This window comes from Choloepus didactylus, chromosome 4 (assembly GCF_015220235.1).
Source record: "Choloepus didactylus isolate mChoDid1 chromosome 4, mChoDid1.pri, whole genome shotgun sequence".
NCBI lineage: Eukaryota > Metazoa > Chordata > Mammalia > Pilosa > Megalonychidae > Choloepus > Choloepus didactylus.
This window is the reverse complement of record NC_051310.1, coordinates 47,550,230-47,566,350: the sequence shown is the minus strand read 5'-3', so window position 1 is coordinate 47,566,350 and position 16,121 is coordinate 47,550,230. Positions and strand designations below refer to the sequence as shown.

At 34.7% G+C, this 16,121-nt stretch overlaps 1 protein-coding gene across 6 annotated transcripts in view; it reads left to right on the top strand.

The window, feature by feature from the left end:
• Window positions 1-16,121, top strand: part of SYNE2 (spectrin repeat containing nuclear envelope protein 2) — a 346,465-nt gene that overhangs the window by 100,333 nt on the left and 230,011 nt on the right. For all 6 annotated transcript variants that reach the window (XM_037832561.1, XM_037832566.1, XM_037832565.1 and 3 more), the window contains exons 11-18: window positions 893-1,030; window positions 7,760-7,924; window positions 8,525-8,637; window positions 9,491-9,650; window positions 11,183-11,261; window positions 11,522-11,709; window positions 13,063-13,227; window positions 14,144-14,293. In XM_037832561.1, the coding sequence (XP_037688489.1) occupies window positions 893-1,030; window positions 7,760-7,924; window positions 8,525-8,637; window positions 9,491-9,650; window positions 11,183-11,261; window positions 11,522-11,709; window positions 13,063-13,227; window positions 14,144-14,293 (1,158 nt within the window). The remainder of the gene's footprint in view (window positions 1-892; window positions 1,031-7,759; window positions 7,925-8,524; window positions 8,638-9,490; window positions 9,651-11,182; window positions 11,262-11,521; window positions 11,710-13,062; window positions 13,228-14,143; window positions 14,294-16,121) is intronic.

Genomic DNA, 16,121 nt, shown 5'->3' with positions numbered 1-16,121 from the left:
CAGTGGATTGTTGGCTTGCGGGCCATGCCGTCCTATTTGTTTGGAGCCACTGGGGAAAGGAGGGACCAGATATTTTATCTTCCCTTGGGCTGAGCTGTGTAGGCCTCTTGTGCTTCCTCCTTCTTGGCTCTGGCCTGAGATTTTTTTCATTGAAAAAATGTTCAGCATTCACTGGAAAAGCCTTGTTTTCACATATGTCTTTTATTTAGAAATGTTCCACCTATCTAAAAAGGAGGCTTTATGAAGTTATTAGCTAACAAAGTATTTTAAAGAATTAATTATTCCTGGGTATATTGATAAAATTTAATGAACAATGTTGTCAATAATTATGGGTAATGTCTTAAATATTTGTTGAATCGATGACTTTTAAACATAACTATTTCACACAAATGTGAACCAAAAAAAGCTTTGTTTATTCAATTTTTGAGGGCAAGGATAAAGGCTTTTCTGATGTCTGTGTTAAATGACTTGGAAAGAATCAGCTCAAGCTTGGTTAATCATCAACACTTAGAAATTCATTTGTACGTATACATGATGACTGCTGTTATAATTCTTACTTCCACTCATGTTTAGAGTGTGTTGAATGCACGTTTGGGGAGGTCAAACAAGCTCACATTCTGCATGCAGCATCATGATCTGCTCCGTTCCAATAGAAATCCAGTAGTGCCGATACAAGACATAAGCCATGACCCTTGTCACTATAATAGCACCCAGATTATCAGGGTGCACTGAGAAAGATACTGGATCAGTCAGAGGGTGCAGAATTCAGGGAATTTTTGCCTTTATCTAAGTAACATTTTAAATATAACCTGTAGCTGTAGACCTTGTAATAGATTACATTTCACAAATGGTATTAAACATTTCAGTCTTTAAATATCTCTTCTAATTGCAGAACCTGCTGTCCTTCTTGGAGTCATTCAATGGAGAAAAAAAACCCTTTTTGGACATCCTGTTGATGAAAAGGAATCCGGATGAGCTGAATGAAGATCAGTTACAGTTGGAGAAAGCCTGGGATGGCCTCAACCACCAGGTTAGTATGTTCAGTTGATTAGGAGAGCATTTACACGGGGAAGCTTTGTTTTGTTGAATAAGGACTTTACTTTAGGCTTCTGGGTAGATGCTTCATCAGAAAGTGGAATAGTGTTTTCCCTGTATTTTTTTTCATGGCCTCATTTGAGTAGAGGTTGAATTTAAATAGGAATTTATAGCATTCTGTAAGCTTGTTGAAAGTGTTTTTTTTTTCTTGTTGCCTTCAATTCTTAATTTGCCACAGTAGAAAATCTATATTCTGATGGACCTGCAGCCTCCTCTCTACCACCAACCAGTATCAGGTGTCAGTATCATAGATGCTCATAGGGGTTAGGGACAGACTCAGAGAGAATGAGTGTGAGAATGAATACATGTATGTATGTCTGAATATATCTGTATGATTTTGATCCTTTCAAATGTATTAAGACCTGGCTTTTGGTCCAGCATATGGTATATCTTAGTGTACATACCACATGCAATTGAACAGAGCATGTCTTCCATAGTGTTGTTCAAATCCTCTCTGTTTTGACTGGTATTTTATCCAGTTGTATCAATTGATGAGAGTAGGGTATTAAAATCTGCAATGTGAAATTCTCCCATTAATTCTGTCAATTGTTGCTTTATGTATTTTAAATCTTTATTATTAGGTGTGTGCACATTTATGATTGTTATGCCTTCTTGATGGACTGACATTTATACCATTATGAAATATTCCTGTTGATCTCAGATAAAATTGGTTTTCTTGATAGGTACTTAATATGATAGTCATTCCAAGCTTCTTATGCTGGCTGTTTGTGGACATGTATTATTCCTCCCGAGCACATCTTTTTCCTCCAGCTACTCTCAACTTATTTGAGTCTTTATATTTAAAGCGTGTCTTTTATAAACAAGATCTTGCCTTTTTTTTAATCCATTTTGACATCTTTACCTTTTAATTGGTATGCTTAGTCCATTAACATTTAATTATCGATTTGGATCTATTTATGTTGTACCCTTTTTCTCTTTGTTTTCTTCTTATTCCCCCTGTTTTCTGAATCTCAATTCCTCCCTTTCCTGTCTTGCTTTGGGTTATTTGAAAATGCTTTTTAGAATGTCATTTTAAGATATCGATTGGCTTTTGGTTCTACCTCTTTCTATTTTAATTTTAGTGTTTGATGAAGAGATGACAATATACGTTTAAAAATTTTTCACTCTCCTTAGAGTACAACTTATAAAATGTAGAAATCTTACAATCAAATTGTTCTACTTACCTCCTGGTCTTTATGCTATAGTTGTTATCTATATATGTGTTATATTTATACATCTTTATGTTTTCAAATCCCTAAGTCCTTAAGACTATGTTATAATTTTTGTTCTAAACAGTCATTTATGTTGAAGAAATTAATAGGGAAATATTATTCTTTTATATTTATCTACATATCTACCATTTCCAGTGTTCTTCATTCCTTCCTGAAGATTTGAGTTTCCTTCTGAGCTCATATCCCTTCAGCCTGAAAAACTTCCTTTAACTTACCTTGTAATGCATATAATAAATCATAGTTTTTCTTGTAAATGTCTATATTTTACCGTCATTATTTTTAACAGCTTTATTGTGGTTAACTTGCTTTTTAGTGGATAATTAAACAATATTTAGTAAATTTACAGAGTTATGGCAGAAACTGTATGGTTCACAAAGTCAAAAATATTTGTTTTCTTGTCTTGTACAGGAAAAGTTTGCTGACTCCTGCTTGAGTCTTTTGGCTGTCAGAAATGACAGCTGTTTTTGGAATACATTTTTCACACCATTTACTAAGTGTGTTAAACTGTGGTCTATGGTTTAAAAGAGCCACCTTTTCAGGGTACCTGATTTTGAAGAACTGGTGCAGCTCCAAAAAAAATCCCATTAAGAGCATCATTAGCTCATGTCCTAATCTTAGCTTTGAAATTGACTCTCTGAAGGGCGAGAGCTGACTATGACAAGTCCTCAACAAATTGGAAGTGGAGGAGAAAGATTGTCTCTGTAGATCAGACTGTTACAGGCCACAGAGACCTGGCCTAATTTTGCTGGATATGATTTGGAAAAATTACCCCAAATAATGAGAAAAACCATAAAAAGGACTGTTTTACAAGATTAGGTGCTGCAAGTTGATAGTAACTTGGAAATCTGTTCCTTAGTTATACAGACTGCAGCTCATTTTCTTAGTGTAGCAAAATAAAACATGTTAATTTAAAAGTCATCAGGTATGTAAAAGTTAATACCACTAGACAGTTTCTGGTTCAATAGCTTGAGAACACAGATATCTCAAAGCATCATAGTAAATGGTTCAATTCTAAGCCTGTTGTAGAAAATAGCAACATTATGTTATTTTCACATGAGAAGATCTTGTATACATTTTCAGTTAAATTCAATAGTAATTGCTCAACATTGAAAAAGGAAGTGAGGAGTGAGTTTTCTGTATTAAATGAGAAAGGACAGGAATAAAAGGTACAGATCACCAATACCTTTCCTCTTCTGACTGCTACCTTGTGTGTAGCTCTGAGACAGAAAGCACAGGTTTGGTTGCATTCAAAATATATACAGCATTACTTAGTTCTGAAAAGAATAGTTGAATTAGTGGTATTGTTCTTAGCCTCTCTTTAACTGGGTCATTTGCCAATTTTCTGATATATTTTTAATTTTTTTGTAAATGCTCAAGTAATTGAGATATAATAAAAGCACATGCTAACTTGTATATATAAAAATTTTTGTAATAATGAAGACTTTTTTTATTCTTTTTGCATCTGATGACTTAATGGCATATAGTTAACAATGCAATATTCTAGAATTGTCTTTGCCTTGTTCCTTTTGAGAAAATAATTAATGCTGCAAAGCAAAAATGTGAAATAAAATGGAGAAATTGTAATATTTAACTCTTCAATTTTATGATTAGTTCCATTTGACTATCTAAGTTTGTCCTCATTTTGTATACCTGGGTAGGTGGTTACATGTCTTTTAAGATTAGATATTTACCTTGCATATAGAGGAAACCCAATACATGTTTTTGAGTGAATTAAGGACAAATCTAAATAACCCATATAAGTTTTTCCTACTCTTTCTACTATTTAAAAACAATTTAATACTAAGAATAGGAACAAGTAATTTAGTAGAACTAGATAATGAAAAGAGAAAAAAAAATTGACTTAACAGGTTTTCATTAGAGAAAGTCATTTGAGTGAAACAAATGTTGATTTGGATTTGATCTTTATAGGGGTGTCTTTGTAATGCAAATGCTGCAAAACTGATAAAAGAGTTATACAAGTTCACATAAATAAATTTTTAAAAAACCACGTTCTTAATGGGTTCAGCAGGAAAGAAGGTGGCCTTGGAGCTGGATTTTGATTATGCTTCAGGTATCCTTGCACATGCTCTCCCAGCCCTTTCTCAGCTCTGTTACATCACTGACACTGTATCCTAACTGTGTACCTACCTGCTTCCCCTACTAGATAGTTCAGACAGGAGCTGTGGCTTTTATTTATCTGATTGGCTCTCAGATAATATTGTGCTAAACTTACTCTTCAATTCATGGCACATGGGTCCAGTCAAGGCACTATTCTTGTTTTTATTTACTAGCTTAACTGTGTGTTTATTTCCTTTTATATCCATATCTCATTTCCATTGCTCTTTCTATTTAGGTCACCATTTTGATGGGTTTAATGTATATCTTTTTGTTTTATATGTTCTACAATATACCTATTATATTTACGTGTATGTATATTTATTAGAGAAGTTCTAGATTTACAGAAAAGTAATGCATAAAATACAGAGTTCCCAAATACCACCCTATTATTAACACCTTGCATTAGTGTGGTACATTTGTTACAATTCATGAAAGCATGAAAGAAAATTTTTATAGTTGTCTATTAGCTACACTCCATCACTAATTATAGGGTTCACTGTTGGTGTTGTGCAGCCCTATAGATTTAAAAAAAATCTTTTTTATTAGAGAAGTTGTAGGTTTATAGAAAATTCATGCATGAAATACAGAGTTCCCAAATACCACCCTGTTATTAATATCTTGCATTAGTGTGGTACATTTGTTACAATACATGAAAGCATGAAAGAACATTTTTATAATTGTACTATTAAGTACAATCCATCAGTAACTATAGGGTTCATTTTTCTGTGTTTTACAGTCCTATGGATTTTTAAAAAATTATTCTAGTAACATATATACAACCTAAAATTTCCCCTTTTAACCAAATTCAAATGTATCATTCAGTACAGTTAATTTCATTCACAATGTTGTGCTGCCATCCATTACCAAAACTTTACAATAAACCCAAATAGAAATGCAATGCAATTTAAGCATTAACTCCCAATTCCCTACCCCCACCCCAACCCCTGGTAACCTAATTTCTAGAGTCTGACTCTAAGAGTTTGTTTATTCTAATTATTTCGTATCAGTAAGATCATATAATATTTGACCTTTTGTGTTTGACTTATTTCACTCCACATGATGTCTTCAGGGTTCATTCATGTTGTCACATGTATCAGAACTTCATTTTTATGACTGAATAATATTCCATTGTGTGTATATACCACATTTTGTTTATCCGTTCATCAGTTGATGGGCTCTTGGGTTGCTCCCATCTTTGGCATTTGTGAATAATGCTGCTGTGAATATCTGTGTACAAATATCTGTTCAAATCCCTGCTTTCAGTTCTTTGGGGTATATACCTAGAAGTGGGAGAGTCAGGTCATAAAGTAATTCTATACTTAACTTTCTGAGGAACCGTCAAACTGTCTTCCACAGCAGCTGCACCATTTTACATTCCCACCAACAATGAATGAGTGTTCCTGTTTCTCCACATCCTCTCCAACACTTGTGATTTTCCAATAGCAGCCATTCCGGTGTGTGTGAAATGGTATCTCATTGTAGTTTTGATTTGCATTTCCCTGATGGCTAATGATGTTGAGCATCTTTTCATGTGCATTCTGGCCATTTGTGTATCTTCTTTGAAGAGATGTCTATTCAAGTCTTTTGTCCATTTCGTAATTGGGTTGTTTAACTTTTTGTTGTTAAGGTAAAGAATTTCTTTATATATGCTGGTTATTAATCCTTTAAGGGATATGTGGTGTCCAAATATTTTCTCCCATTGTGTAGATTGTTGTTTTGCTTTTAGAAAGTCCTTTGAGGCACAACAGTTTTTAATTTTGATGAGGTCCGATTTATCTATTTTTTCTTTTGTTGCTTGCGCTTTGGGTGTAAAGTCTAAAAAACCATTACCTAACACAAAGTCACAGATATGCTTCCCAACATTTTCTTCTAGGAGTTTGATAGTTCTGGCTCTTATATTTAGATCTTTGATCCATTTTGAGTTGTCTTCTGTATAAAGTGTGAGGTAGGGATTCTCCATTTTTGTGTGCATGGAGATCCAGTTTTCCCAGCATCATTTTTTTTTTTGTGATCTGAGATATAAATTAACAAGTACAAGGCCTCACATTACATGATGTGATAAGGCTAAAAACAGCGATAGAAACTACATTCATAAAGTGGGTTGTCAACATACAATAAATGCTTTGGCTTATTCTGGGGTTCCTGGGAAGTGGGCATGGCTGGCAGTGAGCTCCCTGGAGATGCCCATCCCTGGGCACAGGCTTTTTTTTCCTTTTAATGACAGCTGCCAAGGAAATGGTGTTGAGAGGGAGGAGCTTTAGCAATAAGCACATTTTTGAGGGGAGGGGCTGGAAGAATGGACCAGCGCTCAGGCTGAGATAACTATGGCCAACTGTAAGCTGCTTGGAGATACTGTATCCCCAACCCCTGTTGCTGTCCCTCCCCCAGAGGAGGGGCAAGAAGGGAAAGAGGCTGAGACCTCAGGGATAGGCAAGGCTGGCTAAGGAAGAACAAAGCTGATGGTTTTGGACACAGTGGGTGGAAGCACGTGGGCTTTCCCTTCTACCAGATGGAGAGGACGCTGGCCCAGTGGATAACAAATCACAGACAGCCTGATACAGTGCCCCTGGCTCTCCTGACTGCCTGCTCGGGAGTCAGGGCAGCCAGCCGGCTTAGATGCCTTCATTTTGTCATTCATCTTCCTTTCTGCTCTAGTGGGGAAGCAGATGCCAGTCCAGGAGCACAAGGCCATTACCTTCAGCTCTTTCTAATCCAGCCCAAGCCCAAGCCCACAGCAGGGATTCTCAGAGCCCAGAGGGCACATAGAGTCTCCAGTTGAGAAAATGGTTACAGCATAAAAGTGACACCAACTTGTAAAACTTACACAGTTGCTTTGACAAAACTAGGTCTCCCCCTCAGTGGGGGCAATTCAAAATCTTGGAACCCTGCTGGGGAAGAGGGGAGCAGGGTCATGAGGGCAGGCAGGACAGGCTCCTCCTTCCCTGAATAAGGCAGCATAACATTTCCTGCATTCATCTTTGTTGAAGGATAAGGACTGGCAAAGCTGGTCTGGGGGCTCTAAGGGAAAGGGCAGCTCGGGCCTCTGCCCTCCATTGGATGGGGGGGGGCTGGATACAGGGATTTACCTCAGGCTTGAGTAGGTTCATCCAGCTCAAAGATGCCCATGCTGGTCTCCAGACATTGGGAGGCAAAACCAAATAACACTTGGAATGAAAATAACACTATTCACACCCTTTGCCAATCCTGAACCCCCGGACTCTCTGGCCTTGGTGCTGATTGCAGTGTCAGGACTGTGTGTGAAGACATAAACTAGAAAAATTCTACTGAGGAATGTCTTCCATTTTTTTCCTCAGATTAATGAGTGGAAAACACAGCTGAGTTATGTCTTGCCCTCACCCCTCCATCAAATCGAAGCTTGGCTCCAGGAGATAGAGAAGCTTGTTGATGAAGATTTGCCAACTTTCCAGGATTGCTCTGAAGCCATGACTCTAAAGCAAGAGAGAATGACTTTATTCAAGGTTGGAAAAGAAAGAGATGTGGGAAAGTCTATACCTCTTTAGGGACTATTCTTGAGGCAGATTTTGTCCTAGAAAGAACATGAGAATGGTTTGGAATTCTTTTCCTGGGCATTTTGGGGACTGAAAGATACTTCATGTTCTTCATAAAAACATTGTGCTAGTTTTAAGATTGAGACAATAAGAATCAAGTCCAGTAATTTCTAAACCAGCTGTAAACTCTGACAAAAAAGGGGGAGATTGGTTTAAAATGTGGGAGACTGAATTCTTACTAAATGTGGTATAAAAGAATTTGATATGTGAGATTTATAGCATTTGAGCCAACAAAAGAATGGAAAATATACCAGAAAACAGAAGATTTTGATAATGCTTTTTCCAAAGAATCTGCAGTCTGCCTCTCTGTAAAATGTTCCAGTTCAAAACATTTCTGATGAAAATATTTACTCACAAAATTTTACTCAGTTAAAAAAGCAGAAGAAAGTCCTTTATGTTTTGTTTTTTTTTTTAAATGTAATGCATGCACAGAGCAAGTGAGATTAACAAGTCCTTAATTGCAGTGGTTGGCACTAAATCTGGTCCATGTCATGTGAAATTTCTTTTCAGAGTCTGATGGATAAATTTGACTGTCATTCGAATACCCTGATGGCATTTGAAAATAGAGACGAAAAGTACTTGCCGTTGATACCACCTAAGAAGTTGGAGGAAATGAAAAGAAGGTTAGTAACATGACTATTTCACAACTGCTGATACTATTCATATTTGAGCACACAGGTGTTGGTATAGGGATCACAAAATATATATTTTTAGATAATTTCTGAGAAGTATTCTCCTTTAAATCTTGATAACAATACCTCATGCTTTACAAAATAGTAACATTGTATTATGCTAACATACTTCCTTTTATGTTGGAGAAGGGTGGAGAAGTTCTGGACTTTCTTGGTTTTGGCCAAGTTACTTACTCACTATCTGTGAGCATTTGCATTTGTAAATGTAATGTAATGATAATCATCCGGCCTATATCTCACAAGAATACTGGGTCAAATGGAAGAAGGTATATGAAAGCACTTTAAAACTGTAAAATACTATAAATATTGGGATTACTTAATTGATGGTTGTCCATATCATCTTCTCCTTTCTTGTTATTCATAAGCTACTTATTAGAATCACAATAAGAGGGTTTTAGCCTTAATAATGAAAGCTATTTCAATATATAAAATTTTAAATTGTAGTTGCAGTGAAGTTATACAGACATTTTCAAATTTAATTAAATATTTTGGAAAACTATTTTAATACAGGATTTCTAATAGGGGAATAGTTTCTGCAGAAAATGTTCTGTTAGACACAGTTTGTTAATTTTCACCTTAGAAATAGTTGTTTTATATTTAGCCACAATGTTTGTTTTACTTTGTTTAAAAAGAAAAAAAAAACAAAAATAAAAACAAGGATGCTTCTGGGTTCCAAGTGTTTAAAAGAAAAACTTAAAGCCTTGATTTTTTTTAAATGCCTAATGGATATCTCACATTTGTTCATTAATATTAAGATAATTCTAAAACCTACACTATTTTCCAGAATCAACATTTTGGGGAAAAATTGCATTCCACATCTGGAATTTCATTGCCATATGTGCCCAGTTCTTGGTTTGCTAGATGAAATGAAATCAAAATTGGATGTTTGGAACATCAAATATGGGAGCAAAGAATCTGTGGAGTTATTGCTGGAAGACTGGCATGTAAGCTGTTTTATTTTGTGTCATGGGCAACTATTTTCTACCACTGAGTGCTGAGTTTGCATTTTTCCTTGGTACAATTTCCCATTAACCTCTTCAGTTTGGGGGATGAGTTTTCTTGATAGCTTTCATTATCTTAAATGTTTAGAAAGCGAAAAGAAATACAGGTATCAGGGAAGAGTAGGAGAAAACTCCATCATTTACCACCTCAGTGGAGGTTAAGAGTTAACCAGGCTAATTACTAGTTTGAAAGATTTCAGTGTTATTTCCATTAAAAATTCCTACTTACACTTACTTAGCTTTTCCTAAGTTTTAGGAGTGGGAAAGGCAGTACATTTTTTTGCATTTTCTGTTTTGTCTTGAGACTTTTTTTCTTTTAACTCTTCCAATTTATAGGGGAAAAAAAAGTTGCAAGCAATTTAAATATGAATATGTTCATTTCTAAACTAAAACTAAAGCATCATAGAAATGTCTCTCCTGTAGCTAGTCCTTAAGATCTTTCTTTCTGTTTTCATTTTTGGAAATGAGACAGAAAAGAAAAATCCAAGGTTGTAAATTTTGATGCAAAAATTGGAAAAAATGATTTATTATTTAAACACTGTACATTTCCAAACAGGAAGCAGCATTCTAAACTAGACTAGATTTTGAATATTTTTATTTCTTTTGCTGTCTTTGATTTTTTCATTTTTCCATTTAATTAATGATATCATGGGTACATATTAAGGGTACAGTAAATAGAGATTTGAATTAGCTCAGTATTTTTCTGTAGCAGAATTTGCTTGTATATGAAATAATAATTTGGTTAATGCTAATTTCTCAAATGTTTTTTGTGTGGTTGATTATATATATTTATAGCATACTCTTAATTTAGTTAATTAAAATTTACTCAATGTTAATAAAATATGTGAAGTAGAAGATTTTGAAATTGCTGTAAATACTTTACTTGCATTTTCCCACTGGAGGAAATCCATTATAGAACTGTATTAGTACATTACAGTAAACTTTGTCAGGTTTCATACATATATATTATTCATACTCATACCTCTATCTTCTAGACCTTAACTATCCTTCTTCATGAAAGACATAAACTAGATTTATGGGTTCAACAACCTACAGCTCTCCAAGAGAAATGAAAACATATGTCCACACAAAAACATACACAAGAATGTTCATAGCAGCATTATTCACAACAGACATTGAAAGTGGAAAGAATCCAAATGTGCATCAACTGATGAATGGATAAATAAAATATAGTATATCCATACAATAGAATATTATTCAGCAATAAAAAAGAATGAAGTTTTTATTCATGCTACAACATGGATGAACCTTGAAAACATTATGCTGAATGGAAAAAAAAGCCAGTCATAAAACACTGCTTTTCCTTTTCCTACCCAAATTTGTAGTACTAAAGTTCTAAAGAAATCTTAGCACATAAGTGCTTCATCAGTGTTTGTAGGTCACTAACTGTATTTCTTGGTACATTTTTAAAAGTAAGAACTGTCAATATGTTTTCATGTCTTTTTTCCCCCCAGAAATTCATTGAAGAAAAAGAATTCCTAGTTCACCTTGAAACTTCTTTTCAAAAATGTCAAGAAAGGAATAAGCATTTGGGTAAAGCAATATAGTTATACTTTTTGATGGAATGACCATCCCTTAAAAATGGCATTTCATTTGTTTTGCTTTCTTTATACTTTACTGTTTTAGAAATTTGCTTTTTTTTCTCTTGGAAAATTCTTGTTTTCACATTTCATGTTGTCCGAGTACATATTTATTTTGCCATGTCCATTAATATGCAAATAATTTTAACAGTATTTTTTAATCAAGGAAGAACTGTTCTCTAAGTTTGTTTTCTTGTCTTCTTAACTTTGTAGCTGAGGAATATAAGAACATTAATAAACATTATATGATGGTGGAATATCATATTTGTATGTATAGAAAAAATATAAATGATGTCAAGTCTATTCTACAAAAAGTTCTGGATTGCTGGGCTTCTTATGTGGAAAATCTTTGCTTGCTAAAGGCTTGTTTTGAGGAGACAAAGAAGGAACAAATTAAAGAGGTATTTTCTCTCTAATGGCACCCACTCAGTTTTACTTTGAGGTTGTTGTTCTGTTTGGAGACCCTCATTTTTTAATCCAAAGATGAGAGGCAAGGAAAGAGTATGCATGTGTAGGAAAATTGTCTGAGGTCTTAGAGGGTGTTTGATTTCTTCCCAATACAATTTCCAAGTGGGAGTTTTCCCCCCAGTATAAGATGTTTTCTCCTCAGTATTTTATATATATATATGTGTATACACACACACACACACACACACACATACATACATACATATACTTACATATATACACAAACAGATAGCTTTATTGAGGTATAATTTACATACTCAGGATAGCTTTTGAAAGATACATTGCTAAGCTGTTTCAAGAGGAAATAAAAGACTTGGGGTATTGGATAGATTATAGACACATTTAGGATAAATTGATGTTTTAAAAAGCTTTATTTTTCCGTTAGGATGAAGCTTTTCAGCTCTAAAACATTCCTGAGTTTCTAGAGGAGGAAAAACAAGTAAAATTATACTTATTTAGAGAGGTGTGGAAAAAAACTGTAGCTTGTTATTGTTTTCATTTGCTGATCATGTAATCTGCTTTCTGATTATTCTCTGAGGTAATTTTTCTTTCTTTCAGTTGTTTACCTCTGTTGCAAATAGATAGTTAGCCTTTCAGCTTAAACATTTTCCAAATAGAAACTAAAATTACTCAATAGATAATAGACTCTTAGTAAGAAAGTAAAATTTGTGATAAATTCATGAGTCCAAAGAAAAGCGCTTGAAGGCTATCACTTCTCCTTCTCACCTCTATTGGTACTAGAAATTCAAATGTTTGGCCTTCAGCAGTTCTTCTGTCTTTAAAAACCTACTAAAATACACATTATTCTTAGAAACATAACGTTCCAAGCCTACAATTCCCAGACTCTGTGCTGACGTGCCCTAAGCTGTCAAAGAGAATTCACAGGATATTTTAAATTTTGAGGTAGATACAGCAACGTCTATCCATTGATCACCATGCAGACTACTACTAAGTTTTAGGACCTAGCTGCTAATAATGGGACCTGCTAGATAATTCTTCTGACCTAGGGATGCCACGAACAAATTATTGAGACATTAAAGCTGCCATGCCGAAAAAGTTCATGCTCTAGGTTCATCAGCCACTTAGGAAGATAAAATATCAGATGCAATGAGGGATGAAGAGCTAGACTGACAGGGACTGGGGAAGCTTCCAAAAGGAGGGTCAAAGTCTCTGTAAAAATATTCACTCACTTTTGCTTAGTATTAGCCTTGGTAAAGATCTATTATGGATAATATAAAAGCAAATATTATGTCATAAAAGTGTTATGTTATTTATATGCTATGTAGGTTCCCTTTGAGACACTATCCCAATGGAATCTAAAACATACTACTTTAAATGAAGTGGGAAATTTCTTAATTGAAGTCAGCAGTGATGAAGTTGGATCAATCATTTCGAAAGAACTGAGGAGGCTGAATAAACGATGGAGAAAGTTTATTACAAAAACACAGCTTGTAAGTTTTTTTAATGATAGCTCTGTTGATGTATAATTCACATATTATACAATTTGCTCATTTGAAGTGTACAGTTCAGGTTTTTAAATTAGATTCCTTCACTCATCACCACAATCAATTTTACAACATTTTCACCACCGTATAAAGAAACCACATACCCATTAGCAGTCACTCCCTACCACCCCCAGCCCTAGGCAACCACTAATCTATTTTCTATCTCTATAGATTTACCTATTCTGGACATTTTCACATAAATTGAATATTTAATATGTGGTGTTTTATGACTGGCTTTTTTTTCCATTCAGCATAATGTTTTCAAGGTTCATCCATGTTGTAGCATGAATAAAAACTTCATTCTTTTTTATTGCTGAATAATATTCTATTGTATGGATATACTATATTTTATTTATCCATTCATCAGTTGATGCACATTTGGATTCTTTCCACTTTCAATGTCTGTTGTGAATAATGCTGCTATGAACATTCTTGTGTATGTTTTTGTGTGGACATATGTTTTCATTTCTCTTGGAGAGCTGTAGGTTGTTGAACCCTTTCTAATATAGAGTTCTCTAGTTGAAATTCATTTCCTATTAAAGGATAATGTAAATATTGTTTTGCCTACTAGATTTAAGCTCCTTGAAAAAAACACACTGAACTTTGTTTATCTTTTAAATTAGCATAGTGCTTCTTAAAAACAGACCTTTAATAAATATTTTGTGAACTTAATTATTCTGTTTCCTATTCTCAGCAGTTTGAGACTTAGGTATTTTTATGGGACATGTCCATATTTTATAACATTGTTACTAATTGATAAATCCTAACAATATATTTGTATATATTTTATTCACTTATTGTTTATAATATATTAGCATAAAAATAAAAATGTATTACATTTAGTATTGTTAATTTTTTATAGGAAATGAACCTGCCACTTGTTAAAAAACAGAATCAGCCCATTCTTGACAATTCTGGAAATAGTCAACTATCTACAGAAGAAAATTCAACCATTGATTTTTCAACATATACGTCAGTTGAGTCTCCTGAAAATCACAATCAGAATTTAAAGGTAAAATAGTTATACTTTGTGTGTTTCGTTTGCATATAGAAATAATTCAACTTGCTGTCTTTGTTTTTTAAAAAATACCGTATTGTTGAAACAGTGGTAAATATGTGGATTACTAGATAATATTTAAAGTATGATTGTTTTCCAGGAAAATGCTTAACTGGTTCCCTTCATGAATTAGTATTTAGCATAAAAATCCTGTGTCTGTCCATTACTCACTTTGCTGTGGCTTAGTTCTGCTAAGGCTAACTCTGTTTATTGAGTTGGTATTTTCTTCAGATTACTTCTGATGAGTGCTCAGAACTTGTCTAGTCTTAGGTAAGGGCCAGGCCTCTTTGTGTCTTGGTACATTTCTGTAAATGGGGACAGTAGAATCTCTCTTCCTTGTCTTTTTTGGTAATTGGGAGGATACATTTAGATTATAGATAAGAATATGGAAAAGGAACAAAAAATAAATTAAAAATCATACACTTACAAGGTATGGTGTCTATGGTTTTCGAAATGTGTCTCCTTCAGAATAAAAACTTATGCGGCTTAATTCAAGAAGGTAATTGTTTATTGTCTTTCACCAGTTGCTCTGATGGAGTGCTGATGTTTCCCACTATAATTAGGGAAAATCTGGAAAGATCTGATTGTATAATATGCCTTAAAATATGATATTTTTCTAGACACATTCAGAGTATCATCTGATCAAAAACAACTTTAAGAATGTATCTATCATGTGAATACGTGACAGTTTAACAACCTATAGAATGCTGAGAGATTATTAATAGGAAAAGGCTGATGCAGGGAGGGTGACTGATGTCATTAGAGCTCTGCTCTATCTTGATTCTAAAATTTGTTGAAATTTGATGCTCAGCCCCTTTTTTAATTCAATTCTATCGAGATATATTCACATACCATACAGTCATCCAAAGTGTACAATCAATTGTTCACAGTACCATCATATAGTTGTGCATTCATCACCACAATCTATTTTTTGAACATTTTCCTTATACCAGAAAAAGTGAAAATAAGAATAAAAAACAAGAGTAAAAAAGAACACCCAAATAATCCCCCCTCCCACCCTATTTTTCATTTAGTTTTTTGTCCCCATTTTGTACTCATGCATCCATACACTGGATAAAGGGAGTGTGATCCACAAGGCTGTCACAATCATGCTGTCACCCCTTGTAAGCTATATTGCTATACAATTGTCTTCAAGAGTCAAGACTACTGGGTTGCAGTTTGTAGTTTCAGGCATTTACTTCTAGCTATTCCAATACATTAAAACCTGAAAAGGGTTATCTGTATAGTGCATAAGAATGCCACCAGAGTGACCTCTCAACTCCATTTGGAATCTCTCAGCCACTGAAACTTTATTTTGTTTCATTTTGCATCCCCCTTTTGGTCAAGAAGACATTCTCAATCCCATGATGTCGGGTCCAGATTCATCCCTGGGAGTCATGTCCCACGTTGCCAGGGAGATTTACACCCCTGGGAGTCAGATCCCACATAGTGGGGAGGGCAGTGAGTTCACCTGCCAAATTGGCTTAGCTAGAGAGAGAGGGCCACATCTGAGCAACAAAGAGGTACTCAGGGTGAGACTCTTAGGCACAATTATAAGCAGAATTAGCCTCTCCTTTGCAGTAACGAGCTTCATAAGGGCAAGTGCCAAGGTAGAGGGCTCGGCACATCAGACCTCCAGTCCTCTGTGTTTGTGAGAATATCAACAACAATCTGTCTGAGGAAGCTCAAACACCTCTGCATTTTGCCCCAGTTCCTCAGGGGGCCCCTGCATATATATTTTTATTCTCCACCCAAATTACTTTGGGATGTGTTGCTATTTCAC